Source organism: Helianthus annuus, chromosome 1 (genome assembly GCF_002127325.2).
Source record: "Helianthus annuus cultivar XRQ/B chromosome 1, HanXRQr2.0-SUNRISE, whole genome shotgun sequence".
Lineage (NCBI taxonomy): Eukaryota > Viridiplantae > Streptophyta > Magnoliopsida > Asterales > Asteraceae > Helianthus > Helianthus annuus.
In genome coordinates this window covers 141,971,874-141,991,036 of record NC_035433.2, presented here as the reverse complement: position 1 = coordinate 141,991,036, position 19,163 = coordinate 141,971,874, and the positions used below count along the sequence as shown (strand labels likewise).

General features: G+C 35.9%; 2 protein-coding genes across 2 annotated transcripts; both read left to right on the top strand.

The window, feature by feature from the left end:
• Nucleotides 1-1,527: 1,527 nt before the first annotated feature.
• LOC110933185 lies at nt 1,528-5,845 on the top strand. The gene is made up of 3 exons (XM_022176421.2): nt 1,528-1,664; nt 3,183-4,195; nt 4,602-5,845. Exons 2-3 carry the CDS (start codon nt 3,183-3,185, stop codon nt 5,761-5,763), a joined length of 2,175 nt encoding a protein of 724 aa, XP_022032113.2. The 5' UTR covers nt 1,528-1,664; the 3' UTR covers nt 5,764-5,845.
• A 3,961-nt stretch (nt 5,846-9,806) lies between these two features.
• LOC110882039 (pyruvate kinase 1, cytosolic) lies at nt 9,807-18,733 on the top strand. Its single transcript, XM_022130143.2, has 16 exons — nt 9,807-10,090; nt 11,106-11,202; nt 11,643-11,740; nt 11,858-12,013; nt 12,668-12,745; nt 12,910-13,041; nt 13,723-13,803; nt 13,910-13,981; nt 14,076-14,165; nt 15,004-15,148; nt 15,226-15,314; nt 15,400-15,495; nt 15,925-15,992; nt 16,061-16,160; nt 16,249-16,308; nt 18,346-18,733. The coding sequence occupies exons 1-16, from the start codon at nt 10,022-10,024 to the stop codon at nt 18,496-18,498; spliced, it is 1,584 nt and encodes a 527-aa protein (XP_021985835.1). The 5' UTR covers nt 9,807-10,021; the 3' UTR covers nt 18,499-18,733.
• The last annotated feature ends 430 nt before the right edge of the window (nt 18,734-19,163 follow it).

The following is a 19,163-nucleotide window of genomic DNA, read 5'->3' as shown; positions in this document are numbered from 1 at the left end:
AAAAACAAGACTTTTGTAAATGACTAATTCATTTCTTCATTCATAATAAAACAATAAACATACATGCCATTTTATAGGCTTAACCACAAACATAACTACCTAAACCCACTACTCTAATTTACTGTAAAACAAACAATGAATAATGAAAGATAAAGAAAATCATGCGAGTCATGCATGGTCTACGTGGGTAGGGGTATGAAGGGGGTGGGCACGTAATAATAACTTTGGTTTGTAAAGTTCTAGAGGGAAGTTCCATAAAACACTTGTTAGGCTAGTAATGTGCTTCTTGGGCCTTTCCACCAAGCACCAATACCAATATGCCTTAAGGCCCAATAGAAAACCCCGAGGCCAAACCGCAGAAAGAAGGACAATCCAAATGCCAATCGACAAATAACCCACAAATAGATTTATTTAATAGTGTTTCACTATTCAGTTACATCCGATTATTTGTAGACGAAGAAGTTAATCTTGAATTGAAGAGATCAAGACGAGTTATAAATAATTATAGTAAATTATTTATTGTATCTTGTATATTTAAATTAGAGATATTTAGAGGTGTACAAATTATTTTTTTTAAACCGGTCCGGTTTTTAACCGAACCGGTTTTTTTAGGGACAAAAAACCGAAATTGGTTCAGTTCGGTTAAAAACCGGATCAAATGGTTACAAATCGTCGGTTCTGTTCGGGTTGAAACCAATTAAAAAAAACGATTTCGGTTTTTTTTTCCAGTTGCGATTTTTTTACATCACTAGGTTTATCTAGTTAATATTTTATTATTTAAAATAGAGTTTAAGTTAGGTTAGTTTAGTAGTAAAAAAAGTTTAGTATAAATAGAGGGTTAAAGGTTATTGTATTCTCATTTAGGGCTGTAAACGAACCGAACGTTCAGCGAACAGTTCGTGAACCGTTCGGCGGGAAGTTCGTTTATGTTCGTTCGAGAAGCTTAACAAACGAACACGAACAAAACATTTCGTTCGATAAGCTTAACGAACGAACACGAACTAAGGTCTCGTTCGTTCAACTGCGTTCGTGAACGTTCGGTAATATGTTCGTTTATGTTCGTTCGTGTTCGTTCGTTTATGTTCGCTCGTGTTCGGTTTTTTATGTTTATTTTTCTAAAAGTTTTAATGTTTTATTAATTTTTTACTTTCCCCTATAAGTATTATTTTCCTCTCTTTTTGTTTATCTTTCCCACCTTTTTTTACTTTCTTGCCTAATTCCTACGCTTCAGTACACTAATCATATTAAAAAATTAGTAAAAACTAATAACCCATGTGGCCTTAACGGTGCCTCTTTTTAATTTTCAAAATTAATGTTCATTTGTGTCCGTTTGTGTTCGTTTGCGTTCGTGGTTAGTGTTCACGAACTATTCGCGAACAACCAAAATTCTTTAACGAACGAACACGAACACAAACTTCTGTTCGTCATGTGTTCGCGAACAGTTCACGAACATCAAAATTTCCTTAACGAACGAACACGAACATAGCCTTGTTCGTGTTCGTTCGGTTCGTTTACAGCCCTATTCTCATTCAATCAAATATCGTGTTTGCGTGTGAGCGTGATTTCCGACAGTAGATTCAATAAGGTTTTAGGTTTGTTGATTTTCTAATTCATAGTTGTCTGCTCACAGCTTTGCTTTAGAGTTTGAAAGTCACCGCCGTGAGGTATGAATTGTAAAAGCAGTTTCTTTTGTTTCGTAAAATTGCATGTAATATATAATAATAAATAATGTGTCCAATTGTGATCGATTCTCCTAAATTTGTTAATAAAAACCCTGCCCTTTTGTGTAATTTGTCTTAAATTTGCTGATAAAAAAGAATCTCGGATGATTCTTTTAAAACTTTAGATTAAAAAATCTAGTCTTTTCTCAGAATCAGTTACGTGCAACCGAACGTTCGTTAATATTTTAACAAATACATATTGGGTTATCGGGGAAGGTTCATTGGGGAACACTAAAAAAGCTAAAAAAGTGGGGGAACCGCGGAGAACGACTCTCCAGCGGCGTTGGAACCGGCTCGTCGAACCCTAACTAGGATCTCTTAACTCTAAACCCTAAATCATAACCCTTAACTCGGGAGCCGGTTTCAACGCCGCTGGAATGAGTTCAATCGGAGTTCGTTTGAGTCGGTTCCCCATTGTTCCCCACTTTTTTAGTGTTCCCCAATGAACCTCACACTTGGGTTATATTTATATAAATATAAACCTAAAAGAGGTTTTTTTAACTTATTATATATATATAACTAATTGATAACTCGCTTTCTAATATAACTTATCATACTTAATCAATAATTTGTATACAAAAGTTGCTTTATGTCTGTTTGTGTTTGGTCATTTATGTTCATTTGTCTTGTTTTATGTTTATGTCCGTTTACGTTTGTCAACTGTTCGTTTAGATTTTAATCGAACATTAACATGCCCATTTTCTTAATGAACGAACATGAGCAAAAAAAAAAAAAAAAAAAAAACGTGTTCGATTATATGTCCGTGTTCGTGTTTGGTTAAAGTTAAATGAACGAACACGAACATGCTTCTGTTCATGTTTGTTCGGTTCATTTACAGGCCTATAATCAGTGATTAAAGAACTTGGTTTGTAAAAACTGATTATTAGTATTATTATTATTATTATTATTAATAAACTGTTAATACTACTCTGAAAACACTTGGCAGGTTTCATATTTTTGGATGTGTTTAAACTGTTAATTCTTTCTAAAATCCATTGCATTTACCTTAAGAGCTACTTATTAAAAAGATGTAAAATATGCATGTATTCTTTTTTTTTTTTTTTTTTTGCTTAATTTCTCCAACTGTCATCATAGTTGTTAATAGCTATGATAGCAAGCGCCATAGCGAATAGCGTAGCGTAGTGCTGGATCATCACTATATGATGTTTAGCGCTCAATAGCGGCAATTAGGGTTTTTTTATTTCTTATTTTCTTTTTTTTTTTTAAATATTCAAAACTGTATTTTTAGGCATTTTAATCAACCAAACAGTTGTAATCTTCACTATTTGCATCAAAAAACCTTAAATTCATGAATAAAACCGTAAAAATTTCAAATACGTTATCGCTAAACATCAAATAGCGCTCGCTATCTCATCGCTATCGTTACGTAGCGTATAGGTAACTTGTCGCTATTTACCGCTATTCGCTATTAACAACTATGACTGTTGTGGACATTTTCAGATGGAGCAGAAGCATATTTGTGCTTCCATATGTGATTGCTTACCCACCCTATCTGAAAACCATCCTTGGTTGGTTGATCATAACCTCGAAGACGACAACCGAGACCATATTATCTACACCACGCGTGACCCGCCGTCTCAACACATGTATCGAATTCCTTCGTTCCTCGGGAGACGTGTCCAGGGATGTTTCTATGGCTGGGTGATCCTCTCAAACCATCCGCACAACGACATGTGGTCTCTTTGGAACCCGAAGACTTCTAAAACTATACGCCTCCCCCGCTTGATTCCAAAAAAAGGAGATCGAGGTTCGAGTAGTCTTCGACAATGTTGTCTGTCATCCCCTCCCGATGATCACGGTTCAATTTTCATGTTAACAATTAAAGAATATACCATTGCTTTTTGTCGGCTAGACTGTAAAAGAAAGAGGTTAAAATGGGTGGAAATGTCATATGCGAAACAGATGAAGAACATAACGGGGGGCTACGATGGTTTTTTGCATAGCCTAACTTGTTGCAATGGTAAAGTGTACGCGTTGAATAGTGTGCGTAGTAATGGGTTTGTTATACAAATTGATATTGTGGTTAAGGGTACAGAAGTTGTGATAAGTCTATTACCGTACGTGGAACACCACCCGTCTTATTACATCAATGAACGTTTGGCCTCGGTTTCTTTTCTGAAAGGATGGTGTACGGAATTGTTCTACATTGAATTAAGTTTTGTTAAGGAGGACCACGTGGAAACGAAAACTGTTGGTGATGTGGACGTGTTTAAACTGGACACGACTGATATACGATGGGAGAAACTGGAAGATATGAAAGACGCTGCATTCTTTTTGGATCTTACTCATGGTGGTTACTCTGCATTTTACAGCCCTGCAATTGGCTCGGAGTTAGGGGGTTATGTACACTTTCTTGACAGATCCGGACTAGTAATAAACTCATACGACGTCAAGAATAAAACCATAGCCTTATCTTCAATGCCAACGCGCCACACATCAATGTTGGAACGCAGGTATTGTTTTTAGTTTATATTTACGTAGGGCTGTAAACAAACCGTACGAACACAAATAGGATCTTATCTTCCATGCCAACGAACTGTTCATGAACATTTACCGAACGAGATTTTATGTTTAAATATTTTATTTTTCAGAATTTTGAAGTATTTAAATAAGGTATAAAACCTGAAAACACTACTAAACTATCGAACACAAACGAACACATTACCTAACGTTCACAAACATAAATGAACGAACGCGGCCTTTGTTCATGTTCGTTCATTTAACCAAAAGATTGAAATTTCTTGTTCTTGTTCATTTGTTTAATAAACCAACAAACACAAACGAGCTTCCCGCCGAACTGTTTCCCGAACGTTTGGTTCGTTTGCAACCCTACAAGTACGCTATTTATTTGTCGTATAGGTTACAAGGTGATGACGGAGAGATCAAGTTTAAACAAGAAGAGGACAGCAGAAATGAGATGGTGGTAAGGGATGACGAGGTTGATAGTAAGTTACGCCTTTTTGACATTCCGTTGGATGTTTTGAAGACGATTATGGAGCTTTGTGTCGGCGTCGAATACCTCAACTTCCGTGCTACATGCAAGAAATGCCAGATAGCAGCACCGATGATCCGATGGAGTAAGGGAGAGTATTCATTAGTTTCACCGTGGCTGATGGTGTTGGACAAAGAGCGAGGCGTTATCTCTTTCATTGATCCTATGTTTGGTGACAAGTACTACATAAAGACACCTAAAGAATTAACTGGTGATATGGTAATACATTGTTCATTGGGTGGTTGGGTGCTTATACGTAGACGTACACGTGAGGGTACGCGTGAGGGCCCACTGATGTTCTATAACCCCTTCACAAGTGATATCCGTGTGCTTCCACCCGTGCCTCATTTAGACACCTGTAGTTTCTCCGCACCACCTACTTCCTCCGATTGCGTGGTGGTTGGATTTACATTTACACCACGTAGCCGCAAATGGCGTGTTTACGTGCACTTTGTAGCTAGAGAATCCTTATGGATTGGGTTCGATCTAAGCTTTTGTGATGACGACTTACCCTCCTTTCATTCTGGAACACAATGGCACGAATATCTTTATGCTTTGTATTACGATGGAGGACTTGGTTTCGTACGTACACAGCCGACTATAGGAACATATGTTCAAATTAGTGCTTGCTTTAAAGGCCCAAGAAGTAGTTGCAGATCTCCGAAACAACATTTTTTAATGAAATGTGATGATCCGTTTTTAGTAGTACTAGTCATCGTGGGCGAATTTGGAGAATGCGTTGAGGTATTCAAGTTGAATGGTTCTTACGAATGGGAGAAAACAGAGAGTTTAGGAAGGGACACGATTTATATTTGTGGTAAGGCATGCCTTTGCATCGAAGCCAAAACGCCAGAAATGGCGAACAGGATTTACTTTCCGTGTGTACGTTCTGAGAACAGGAAGATAGTGTTCTATTCCCTTGAAACAAGAAGGTATCATACATCCGATGTAGAAGAAAGTTTTGGGGATTTCATGGGAACACAACATCATCTCGACCAGCATGTTTGGATTGAACCATGTTGGTCGTAGGTAGCTTCGTTATTATGTTTTATTAGCACCACATACATTGTTTTTAATTACTCATAACTTAAAAGACTTGTGTTGCTTTGCACTCCACATGTTTTGATGAAATGTTTTAATGAACTTGTGTTGGCAGTCATGTTGTTTCAAATGACCCATGAACATTGCTAGCCTAGCAACTGTTTTATGGAACTTCTCTCTACTAGGGATGGGATTGGTACAGTACCCGTACCTATACCTGTACCAGTACCAAAAATACCGGTACCGAATTTGAACAAAACTAGGTACCAAATACCGTACCAAATATATAGGTACGAGTACGGGTACTAGTACGGGTATTTTCGGTACAGTACCCGCTTGGTACCATTTTGTTTTTATTTACTTTTTGAGCATTTGTACGAGTACTAAATAGGTAAAATTAACATTAGTACCAATATAGTACGAGTACCAAATAGGTAAAATTGGTACGAGTACCAATACGATACGGGTACCATATAGGTAAAATCAATACGAGTACACTATAAATACCATAATATGAAATAAAACATAATACAAAAAAACTTTTAAAGGTATACATAGAATTCGGTACCAGTACCCGTTTTTACCCGTACCCGTACCAATACCGAAAGTACCGAATACCAAAATCAATAAAACTGGGTACCGATACATGTACCAAATACCTAAAATCGGTACGGGTACAGGTACGGGTACGGGTACGGTACGGGTACGAGTACGGGTATTTGGGAAAAAAAGCCCATCCCTACTCTCTACAACTTCACAAACAAAAGTTATGGCATCATTCACTGTTGTTTCAACTGTTGTAATTGATATAATTGCAGAATTAGTCCCACATAGTGGTTTACAAAACGGGTTTTTTTTTGGAACTGGGAACGGGGTAGGAACCGGTCAACCAGGTAGGAGTTTGGTCAACAAGTCAACAACCGGTTCCGGGTATGTTCGGGTTTTTGACTGGTTTTTTTTTTTCGAGTTTTGGCCGGTTTCGGGTCCATTTGATCGGGTAGAGGTGAAACCAGTTTCGGTGGTTCCGGGAGGTTCTGGTTCGGTTCCTTTTTCTAAACCCGGGTCTCAAACTGGTTTGGACCCATGGGTCGGGTATGGTAGGAACTGGTCCGGACCCGGTTTTTTGTGCACCTCTAGTTCCGCAGAACCAATTTGTTTAACCTGTTACTAAGTGACAAGACAAAAGATAATGTGTACAAAACACTAATTTATTTATTGTTTTCTTAGAGAAATTGATTTTTCGATCCTATACCGTATGATCAACAACTTTTACTAGTCGTTGCGAGTGAGTTTGGAGAATCTGTTGAGGTGTTCAAGTTGAATCATTTCATGGAACGGGAGAAAATAGAGTTTAGGACGACACGCGATTTACCACTAGGCTATCTCCTTGAGTACATGAAAATGTTACTCATGAAAAAGTTAGATTTTATAAAATATTAACTCCATACACAAAAAACTGAATCCACCCTTTGATGAGAGACAAAAGATAAACTAATATAAAAAAGTGGACCTCCCTCATAATTATAAAACAACAAATAGAATTTTAGACAATCATTTTATGTTTGTGTGGCTCTTTAGGAACCAGACAAGCCAAGGAACACACATTGATTTGGACAGGTCCCTTCCCTTGGGTGGATTTGGGACTTTGCAATTAGTATGCTAGCTTGCCCCATTATTTTCGGCGGCATCTAGGTAAAGGGCGAATACGGGTTGCGTCGGTTCGTCTTGGATGGAAGGCGAGGTTTCACCGATTATTCCACTGTCGTGCCTTCGGACGGCTGGAGGTCGGGTTTCCGCGCATCTGGGAGAGCCAAGGGGCTGGCGGCGGTTGAGTAGTCAACCTTGGCCACAGCGCCCGGTGTCACGGTGGTTGGCACGTCGTTCCTTACCGTTAAAAGAAAAAGTATGCTGGCTTGCCACTTTGCCAGGTCAACTGTTCAAATAAAAAATAAATAAACTAAAGGGATATTTATATAGTTTCGTTACTTATAGTTATGTGGTTCATAAAAGAAGTATTATCCACAGAAACTGAGAAAAAAATCATTACTTATAAGAAATGTGATCGTAGAATATGTTATCAATTATACAAATCTCAAATTAATCAAACTATTTACTTAATGGAGTTGCTCCAATATTCAATATGTTTGTGGATAAGAGTCTCGCTGGGCTCAATTTGATGGATTGGGGAAAAAACGTTTCGTATAAAGAAAATCTTATCATGACTTCAAAGATATACCAAAGACAATCAAAACATCCCTGTTTTAGAATTAGGGTTTGATTTCGATATAAATTATCGCTTGTATATGTATATAGACATATGGCATATGATATACATTGTCTTTGACTCTTTGGGTAGAGGTTTCTCTCACAAAAGGTATGGCTCTAAGTTGGGCAAGAAGTCTTGTCTTGCTTTTAATATGAGGTTAAGTATATGAATGGTCATGTATGTAAGTTAAATTACGGTTTTAATATTAAATAACTATTTTACACCTAACCATTCACTCGAAACCATAATACTTTTGAGTTTTGATCCTGGACTCATTTATCTAAATCTAATCTAATCTAAAAAAAACTAATAAACAAAAACCATTACACTTTTTCAAATTATAATTATATAATAATAAAAGGCAATTACCAACTTTTGTTAATAGTAATTTATAATTTTACAAGCATAAAGTACAATCATGTTTCTAATTATGTGATTAGAGTAAGAGTAGTAATGAATTTTGTCTTTTACTGTATAATATTATTTACGCCCTCTTAATATTAATAAGTTTATTATACGACCCCTCCATTTTGAATAAAAATATTTGCGTCTTTTTAACAAATTTATACTACAACCTCTAAACTTTTATAAAGTTATCGATACCTTCTTCACTCTAAGCTACAAAGGTTATCAACGACATCTAGGTTTCATTTTTATTATACAAAGTTACGTATATTGCGCTATCTCTTTAAACAAACCAATACAACCAAACTATCGCCGTAACACTCGAGGTTAGATTACTAGTTTGTTTAAAAAATACATCAGAATTCCCAACAAATAAATAAAAACCATTACACTTTTTCAAATTTTATAAATAATGCATCAGTGGTATTTCCAATAAATTTATAGTTTAATTAAGATCACCAATTTGTCTATCATTATAAACTTACATTATATATGTTTAATAATAGTTAATTTATTGATCTTAAATTGCTTTAAAGACTTTTCAAAATCATGTCCGGAATCCATGAGTTGTGGTCTAGTAGTTGGAAAAACTTGAGTTCTCCTTGGAGATTCAAGTTTAATCTCTACTAGTGTCATATTTGGTGGATAAAGGCCTAGGTTAAGACCAGGGCCGGCTCTATAGGCTTGGCAACCTAGGCACGGGCCTAGGGCCACCGAAAAATAAGGGCCTCCAAGTTTTTAAAAAAAATTATATATACTATATGTATGTATTAGGCCCAAATAAATACGTTTATTTCAAAACTAAACTGATTTTTCATTCAAGGAGTCCAAAATAAATATTGTTTGGCAAACAAAGGTCAAGTTTCAAAACCCATTTCGCCTTGATTTCCAACTATTACAACACAACAACCATCAACCTAATCATCAATATTTAGCGGCCTAAAGCCCCTAAATACAGCCGCAATCATCGTTCCCACTTACCATCGCAACCTGCTTTCAATTTCTAGGCTAGCGGCTATCACGAAACGAAAAAAGTAAGGGCAATCACCCATTGCATAGGGATTGGAGGAGAGTTTATCGAAGAATTAGGGCCGCTACTTCATAGTTCGCTTAGGGTCTCCAAAAATCTAGGAACGGCCCTGGTTAAGACTCAAGAGCTCGAGCCCAAGCCACCCCGGGTTTTAGTCCAATATGCGTTATGCCAAAGAGATTTTTTCTTGTGACGGAGCAAGCCTCTGCCACTGACAGTGGATGATATGATTTCCCGAGAAACGCCGTTAGCCAAGCTGACGCCTCTCTCACAAAAAAATCATGTTCTTGAATTAAAACTATTGACTTGGGGAAAAAGAAACCAAGTGGTGGTTTTATAACAAAGTAAAAACCGGGTTCTCCTACTTTCACGTGTTCGAAAACAAAACTCGGTGAACTCAGCAACTCACTACCGTATTCTCTCCTCTTCTTTATTAACCAAAAATATCCCCATTTGATTCACGCTACCTGCCTCCATTCATTCTTCTTCAATCACATCTTTCGATTTCATCTTCAAACAGTTTTTTTTCCTGTTAATCACTCAATATGCATTCGAATCACCTGCTTCTCGAAGAGCCTATCCGAATGGCATCGATCCTCGAGCCTTCGAAGCCTGTAAGATTTCATTATTTCAATTCATAGATCTGTTTTTGTGTATTTTGTTTGAGTTTCGAATCAGTCGTGTGTGATTTCACCTAATATATCTGCGTATAGTTGTTGTTTTTGTGTATTTTGTTTGAATTTAGAATCAATTTCGTGTAATTTCACCTGATGTATGTGCGTATAGGTGCTGTTTTTGTGTATTTTGTTTAAGTTTCGGATAAATCACGTGTGATTTCACCTTTATATGTTTGTATAATTGTTGATTTTGTGTATTTTGTTTGAATTTCGGATCAATCGCGTGTAATTTCACTTGATATATGTACGTATAGTTGTTTTTTTGTCAATTTTGTTTGAATTTATAATCAATCGTATGTAATTTCACCTGATGTATGTGTGTATAGTTATTGTTTTTGTGTATTTTGTGTGAATTTATAATCAATCGCGTGTAGTTTCACCTGATACATGTAGTTGTTTTTTTTGTCAATTTGATTGAATTTATAATCAATCGTAAGTAATTTTACCTGATATATGTGTGTATAGTTGTTTTCTGTATTTTGTGTGAATTTATAATCAATCACGTGTAATTTCACCTGATATGTGTAGTTGTTTTTATTTATTTGGTTTGAATTTCGAAAATCAATCGCGTGTAATTTCGCCTGATATATGTAGTTGTTTTTGTGTATTTTGTTTGAGTTTCTAATCAATCGCGTGTAATCTCACCTGATATATGTGCATATAATTGCTGTTTTTGTGTATTTTGTTTGAATTTCGAATCAATCGTGTGTGGTCTCACGTGATATATGTGCGTATAGTTGTGTTTTTGTATTTTTGTATTTTGTTTGAATATCGAATCAATCGCGTGTATTCTTTCTCACATGATATATGTGTGTGTAGTTGTTTTTGTGTATTTGTTTTGAATTTCGAATCAATCGCGTGTAATTGAACCTGATATATGTGTGTACGGTTGTTTGCTTGTTACCGATCTGGTTTTATTGAATAAATCGCTAACTTGTTTACTTATTTGCAGAATTTCTTCCCTGCGATGACGAAAATCGTTGGAACTTTAGGTCCTAAGTCACGTTCTGTAGAGATTATCTCTGGTTGCCTCAACGCTGGCATGTCTGGTACGTTTTCGTGTTTATGGTGTGGAATTGAATTCATGTGATTGATTATTTGACTTGAAGATTTGTTATAGTCAAGTAGGATCTGCTTTTTCTGCAAGTCATGTTAGAATTTGTATTTTTCAAATGCCAGAATTATATGATTGTGGATTTGCAAGTGGTTTTAAAACTTTTATTCTTAATTTCTTATTGAATAAGTGAGGTTCATTTACTTACCGCTAAGTGTGTTATTGTGTTGCTGAATGCGATAACATTTGTGGTATAGAATTTGAATTCATGTGATTGACTATTCGACTTGAAGATTTGTTATACTCGTGTAGTGATGTCAAGTAGGGTGAAGTTGTCTTTGATTTTCCTTTAGTCAGGAATGAGTGTGTTATTGTGTTGTTGAATGTGATAACTTTTGTGGTGGTTTGATTGATGGCTTGATGTGGATGTGACAGTTGCTAGATTCGATTTCTCATGGGGAGATTCTGCGGTTCACCAAGAGACTTTGGATAATCTGAGGACCGCGATCAAGAGCACTAAGAAACTATGTGCTGTATGTTCTTTTTTCTTTCCTTTTTACCTACTTCACTTGATCATCTTAAAATAGTCATGAGTGATTAATTTAATTGTTTATCTTAATCATATTAAAATGATTCGTTATTGTTTCCAGGTAATGCTCGATACAGTTGGCGCTGAGATGCAGGTTGTGAATAAGAGCGAGAAGGCCATTTCTCTTCAACAGGATGGTAATGTTATTCTGACCCCTGATAAAGGTCAGGAAGCTTCTTCTGAAGTACTACCAATTAACTTTGATGGACTTGCTAAGGTGAGAATGATTTCGCATATTTGATCATCAATCGTTTACTTGGCTTTGCTTTTCTTATCTATATTGTTTTAAACTTAAGTCATTGATGTCATCCATAAAATTGTAGTGCTTTTATTCAAGAGTAAAATGCCATTTTCGTCCCTAAGGTTTGGCTAATTTTGCGACTTTCGTCTAAAGGTTTGTTTTTTCGCATTTGGATCCAAAAGGTTTGAAATCTTGCCATTTTCATCCGGCTCGTTAACTCCATCCATTTTTCTCCGTTCAGTCAAGGGTATTTCCGTCTTTTTTGTTAATTTATAGGGGAATTTTGTCATTTTCACTTTATGTAAAAAGACCGAATACCCCTTAAAAAGACTGAATTGCCCTTTAAGTTAACAAAAAAGATGGAAATACCCATGACTTAACAGAGAAAAATGGATGGAGTTAACGAGGCGGATGAAAATGGCAAGATTTGAAACCTTTTGGATCCAGATGCGAAAAACAAACCTTTGGACGAAAGTCGCAAAACTAGCCAAACCTCAGCGACAAAATGGAATTTTACTCTTTATTTAATGTAAATATATGATCCAAAGATGTGTGTGCGCGCGATCTTAGTTAATTCTGACCCCTTTTTAGTGGCCGCTATATGCTTACGAGGCTGTTTATGTTTTATAGGCTATGAAGAAGGGTGACACCATTTTTGTCGGTCAATACCTGTTCACAGGAAGTGAAACCACCTCTGTTTGGCTGGAGGTATAATATTTCTTTTCTCAATTCATTTTAGAAACCATAGCACAACACATGCTTTTCACGCATCCACAACCCAAGTTAAGCAAACACATGCAAAATCAAATTCTGAAAGCATAAAGTCCGTCTGGAAAATGAAATATGAAATGTTAATGACTGGTTCTGAGCAGGTTGATAAAGTGGATGGTGTAGATGTTCATTGCACGATAAAGAATTCTGCAACTCTAGCTGGGGCCTTGTTTACTCTCCATGCCTCCCAAATTCATATTGATCTACCTACTCTCACCGAAAAAGATAAAGTGGTGAGCATGTTCATTTAATTTTTATCCATTTTAAGGGGATTTATGCTTCCACATTCTTATCTAGGCGGTATATCAAAAGAATATTGCATCTAAAAGCTTCTTACACAATCACATAAAAAATTTGAAGCTCAACTTCTTAAGAACACAGTGCCCGGTCGTTGATGATTGAACTATATAGAGTCTGTTATAATTGCACTTAGTAGATCCTAGTTTACATTCTAGTTTGGTTACATTTAGTTTTAAAAAAAGATAGTAATCAAATAAAGAATCTTATATCATTGTGCTCTACAGCAAATTATTTGGTCACTATACGACACATTAAATGTCTTAATTAATGGAAATAATATTTTCTACACATCAAATACTTTTAGGTTCATCATCATATTTAGATAGAGGCTCTAACTCACTTAGGGCTTTTAATCATTAGATGACTTCTCATTCATTCGTGACTTCATGTAAAGAAAACAAAACCTACTGGACTGTTTTGATGATTTTCTGTCCAATTATCTTTTAATAACATGTTTTGATGAGTTGGACAGTTTCCATGATTAGTTTTGAAGTATAGTGACCAAATAATGGCTATTTAGTAAAATCAACCTTGTTTCTGTAGTTATATACTTTTTTATTTTATTTATTCATTATTTGGAAAATTGTGTTGATGGTTTTTATCTTCTATTTCAGAACATTAGCACGTGGGGCGTGGCAAACAAAATCGACTTCCTTTCATTGTCATACACTCGACATGCACAGGATGTCCGTGAAGTAAGTGTGCTTTTAAGATTTCAGCTTTACTTATATTTCCATATGTGATAGCCCTCCACTTTACTTTATTGCGCGTTATTCCAATCATTTTGACACGCAATTTCAGGCACGCGAATTTCTTTCCAAACTTGGTGATCTTAGTCAAACCCAAATATTTGCAAAAATTGAAAATGTTGAGGTAATTATTTGTATCTTTTTATATCATTTTGTTTTTTTTTAAAATAAAGTCTTTTTGTCTTCGTATTCATTAATATCTTAAACTTATTCTACAGGGTCTAACTCACTTTGATGAGATCCTTCAAGAGGCAGACGGTATTATTCTTTCACGGGGAAATCTTGGCATTGATCTTCCACCAGAAAAGGTTTTTTATTATTTACATTTATTTTGGGAGAACTGAAATTAATAATTTATGTAATTTTACATCATTATGGGCCTTATCTCTTTTTATTTAAAAACTAGTGGGTTACCACCCGCGCTCCGCAGCGGGTTCGAAACATAGAGAAAATAAGCAAATTGCGAGAGTTAAAGTTGTTTGATGTTTTAGTTAAGGGGCTAAACATGGCATTATTAAAGTTGAGGGCTAAACATGTCATTATTGAAGCTGAGGGGCTGAATTTGTTTATTACTAAAGTTGAGGAGCTATTAAAGTTGTTTTAGTTAAGGGGCTAAAGTTGAGGGGATAAACATGTCATTATTAAAGTTGAGGGGCTAAAGTTGTTTATTATTAAAGTTGAGGGTCTAAAGTGGTTTGATGTAGTTCAGGGGCTAAACATGTTATTATTAAAGTTGAGGGGCTAAAGTTGTTTGATGTAGTTCAGGGGCTAAACATGTCATTATTAAGTTGAGGGGCTAAACATGTTATTGTTAAAGTGTAGGGGATAAACATGTTATCGTTAAAGTGTAGGGGATAAACATGTTATCGTTAAAGTGTAGGGGCTAAAGTTGTTTATTATTAAAGTTGAGGGGCTAAAGTTGTTTGATGTAGTTCAGGGGCTAAACATGTCATTATTAAAGTTTAGGGGCTAAAGTTGTTTTAGTTAAGGCCTAAGGGGCTAAACATGTCATTACCAAAGTTGAGGAGTTAAAGTTGGTTAATGCCAAAGTTGAGGGGCTAAAGTTGATTGATGTGACAAAATAGCATAGTTATAGTATATATCATGTTTGTTCAAGCTTTAATCTGACTAGTGTAAATTATGCAGGTGTTTTTATTTCAAAAAGCTGCTCTTTACAAGTGTAACATGGCTGGAAAACCCGCAGTGCTTACTCGTGTTGTGGATAGCATGACTGACAATTTACGACCAACTCGTGCAGAAGCAACTGATGTTGCTAATGCTGTATTAGACGGTTAATTTCTTGTCTTAATTCCAGTCAATTTATATGCTGACACGTTTCCCGATAAATAAATCATCGTAATATTGCAGGAAGTGATGCAATTCTTCTTGGTGCCGAGACTCTGCGTGGATTATACCCTGTTGAAACGATATCTATTGTCGGTAAAATTTGTGCCGAGGTAACATCTCAACAGATTGAATTAATTTGTCTTATTATGTTCTTGTGCTGCAACCTTGTGCTGATGAAATGCGTTAATTTTACAGGCGGAAAAGGTTTTCAACCAAGATCTTTATTTCAAGAAAACTGTCAAATATGTCGGAGAACCAATGACTCACTTGGAATCAATTGCTTCATCTGCGGTAAACTTGCATTCTTATAAAGGTGTAGCCGAGCTCGAGCTCGCCTAAGGTTGAGTTCGGCTCGTTTCGAGCTCTATGTTTAAAACACAAGCTCAGCTTGCGAGTAGTTTTTTCAAGCTTGAGTTGCTCCTATGACTAAAGCTTGAGCTCGGCTCGTGAGTTATTTTTCAAGCTCAGCTTGGCTCGGGTGCTATCTTTTCTAGCTCAAGCTCGGTATAGGGGCTCTTTTAGGTTGATGAGCCTAGTCAAGCTTGGTATAGGGCTTGAGCTCAGCTCATTTAAGGTCATTTCGAGCTTTTAACGGGCCGATCTCGAGTAGCTCACGACTCGTTTCCACCCTACTTGTATCCTTTTCGCTTTCTACACCTGAATATTTTCCTTTTCCGTCAATGCAAAATCCTGATCAGCATATTTGCATGCGTATTCTAGGTTCGTGCAGCCATTAAAGTGAAGGCGTCTGTTATTATTTGCTTCACTTCATCTGGAAGGGCTGCAAGGTATTTTACGACTAATCTAAAAAAATCTAGTTCTAGTATGCTTAAAAAGTAACTCATTATGAATACAGGTTAATCGCGAAGTATCGACCAACAATGCCGGTTCTGTCAGTTGTTATTCCAAGGTTAAAGACTAATCAGTTACGTTGGAGTTTCAGTGGTGCATTTGAGGTATCTTTTATTCTTTTGTTTCTAAGTTCTAACAACATTTTATTTTATATAAACTAATTCTGTTTTATTATTTGAAATGAATGGTTAGGCAAGGCAATCACTTATTGTCAGAGGTCTTTTCCCCATGCTTGCTGATCCTCGACATCCCGTAAGTTTTTATTTTAATTGTTGATTTAAAACGTATTTGATCTTGAGACAATCCCCAAATAAATCCCCTACTAAGGGGGTATTTGAACGTACATTTAGAAGGCAACTACAAGCAGAATCAGATAATCAAATGTTAAAAGGGGAATTGGCCTGTAATAATCCCACCTAAACCTTATTGGTCATTAATAATCCCATCTCAGAATATTCCCCCCACCAGTCCCACCTTTCACCTATTTTTTCTACAATGGTCCACCGTTAAAAAAACTTAACGGAGTTAAGCTTTTTTCCAAATTACAAACAGATTTTCTAGGGCTTTTGATCAGAACGATGATACGAGTCCATTGATGTAAAACTTACTTCGAAATGGTGCTCTAAGGGCAAATTGGATTTCAGGGCCGGCTCAACCGTTTAGGAGGCCCAAAGCGAAATAAAAATTTAAGGTCATATAAGCTCTCTAACGATGATACTATAAATTAATAATTTTAAGTTTTGTAACCCATTTAGATATAGAACATTCGCATTTAACAAAGTATTTGATAAAAAAATATTAAGATTCTTGTTTGATGAAATCAAAGATGGAGTGTGTTTGATTTTGACCTTGAAAAAAAATAAGAAAACAAACAATAAGTACCTAAATAAACTGGGAGTATCAAGGGTTAAAATGAGAAAGTCCCTCAACAAGTCTCGAACTCTTGACCTTCCGTTAGCTCACATGTTAGTTTACCGGTGGACCAATAGACAATTTTGTTACCTGGGCATTTATTTATATATATACAGAAAATATTCCTATCTTGTATTGGAGGCCCTATTCAAGTGGAGGCCCAAAGCCATTGCTTGAGTATAATGACCCTTGGGCCGGCCCTGTTGGATTTAAATAATCCTAACTTTCTCAATTTGGCCGATAATAATCCCAACTCAGTTATTGGCCGATAATAATCCGAACTGGTCCACTTTTGGCCGACAATAGTCTGCGTTAAATATAGCCTAATGGAGTTAAGTTTTTTTTCGAATTACAAACCGATGTTTTAGGGTTTTGGATTAGAACGAAGATACAAGTTGATTGATGTAAAATTTACCTCGAAATACTGCCTCAAATGACGAAAACGATGCTTCAATTCGGGTGTTTAAACTTCCAATTAACAAAAATCAAGCCGTTTGAAGCATCGTTTTTTAAAAAAAATCCACCCGAATTGAAGCGCCGTTTTCATCGTTTGGAGCACCGTTTCGAGCCAAGTTTTACATCAATGGACTCGTATCGTCGTTCTAATCAAAAGCCCTAAAAAATTTGTTTGTAATTTGGAAAAAAGCTTAACTTCGTTAAAGTTGTTTTAACGGGGGACCATTGTAGGAAAAATAGGTGAAAGGTGAGACTCGTGGGGGGAATATTTTGAGGTGGGATTATTAATGGCCAATAAGGTTTAGGTGGGATTATTACAGGCCAAATTCCCATGTTAAAAAGGGATATGTTTATATAAAAATGACCATTTCGTTAAATCAATTAAAAGTCTAATAAAAAATGTTTTTTTAAGTCATTTTGTCTTTTCCAGTGGATTTTTTTTATGGTTTTAACTACTTTTAGTAATAATAAATATTTGTGATATGAACAAAAGTAATAGTCAATACATTAAAATCTCTTTATTGTCCTTTAATGTAAGTTGGAATTTAGTACACAATTCTTGTATTTTCAGGCTGAATCTTTTATAGTTTTAACTACTTTTAGTAATACTAAATATTTGTGATATAAACAAAAGTAATAATCAATACATTAAACTCTCTTTATTGTCCTTTAATGTAAGTTGGAATTTAGTGCATTAGTTTAAAAATTGTGATTTCAGTCCCTGTGGTTTCACTTTTGTAACCATTTTAGTCCACCTCGTAACCATTTCAGTCCCTGTACTTAACAGAATAATGGATTGAAATGGTTACGAAAGTGAAACCACAGGGACTGAAATCGCAAATTTTAAACTAATGGACTGAAATAATGATTTTTGACAAACCACAGGGACGAAAACAGTAATTAACTCATTGTATTTTTCAGGCTGAATCTACAAGCGCAACAAATGAATCCGTTCTAAAGGTTGCACTAGACCATGGAAAAGCCTCTGGAGTGATCAAATCACATGATCGAGTCGTCGTCTGTCAAAAGGTTGGAGATGCTTCGGTTGTTAAAATCATCGAGCTTGAAGATTAGAAACCGTCGGAAAGCACCGTTTCACGACATATGTTTAAATTTGTGTTATATTATGCATTCCACGGTTTGGTTTGGGGCAAAATTTTGTAATAGGAAGTTTTAAATGGTGATAAGTTTCTAATGCCTCTTCTGATCTTAATATAGATTGATCATGAATGGAATAAAAAGGGGTTTCTTGTTTTGTTGTAATTTATAAATTATTATGCTCAAGTGGTGTTCTCTTTGTTTGGTGTAATTAGTATTGTTTGTTTTGCTCACAATTAGATGATGGATTTCTTTTTGGTTGCGTAAAAGCTTCATTTGCATGTTTAACCGTGAAGTTTTCTCGTCACAACCCGACGCATCTAAAACTCGTTGATGGTATATGAGGTGGGACATCCTATACGAAGTTAGTATTGCTCTCATCCACATCCGATCTGATGTGGTTAATTTATTTATGGTGTTGTGGGAGTCAAGGGCGGACCTACCTTGTAACAAAGGGGTAACCTTTGTTGTTGTCCCTTGACGTTTCGACGGTAGTGTAAATTTTGGAAAAAAAAAATGACATTTTTCGATTTTGTTACCAATTTTTTTTTAAACGTTGCACCTATAAAGATTTTCTAGATCCGTCACTATTTCTTGAAAATTAAGGGTATCCAATATAATGTTGTAATTCATTTTTCTTT

Excerpts from the sequence above, each read along its gene's own strand:
- LOC110933185 (XM_022176421.2), top strand. The coding sequence starts at position 3,183 with ATGGAGCAGAAGCATATTTGTGCTTCCATATGTGATTGCTTACCCACC. Across the intron at positions 4,196-4,601 it reads ACATCAATGTTGGAACGCAG|GTTACAAGGTGATGACGGAG; the intron begins GTATTGTTTTTA and ends TTTGTCGTATAG.
- LOC110882039 (XM_022130143.2), top strand. The coding sequence starts at position 10,022 with ATGCATTCGAATCACCTGCTTCTCGAAGAGCCTATCCGAATGGCATCG. Across the intron at positions 10,091-11,105 it reads TCCTCGAGCCTTCGAAGCCT|AATTTCTTCCCTGCGATGAC; the intron begins GTAAGATTTCAT and ends ACTTATTTGCAG. Across the intron at positions 15,315-15,399 it reads TCGGTAAAATTTGTGCCGAG|GCGGAAAAGGTTTTCAACCA; the intron begins GTAACATCTCAA and ends TTAATTTTACAG.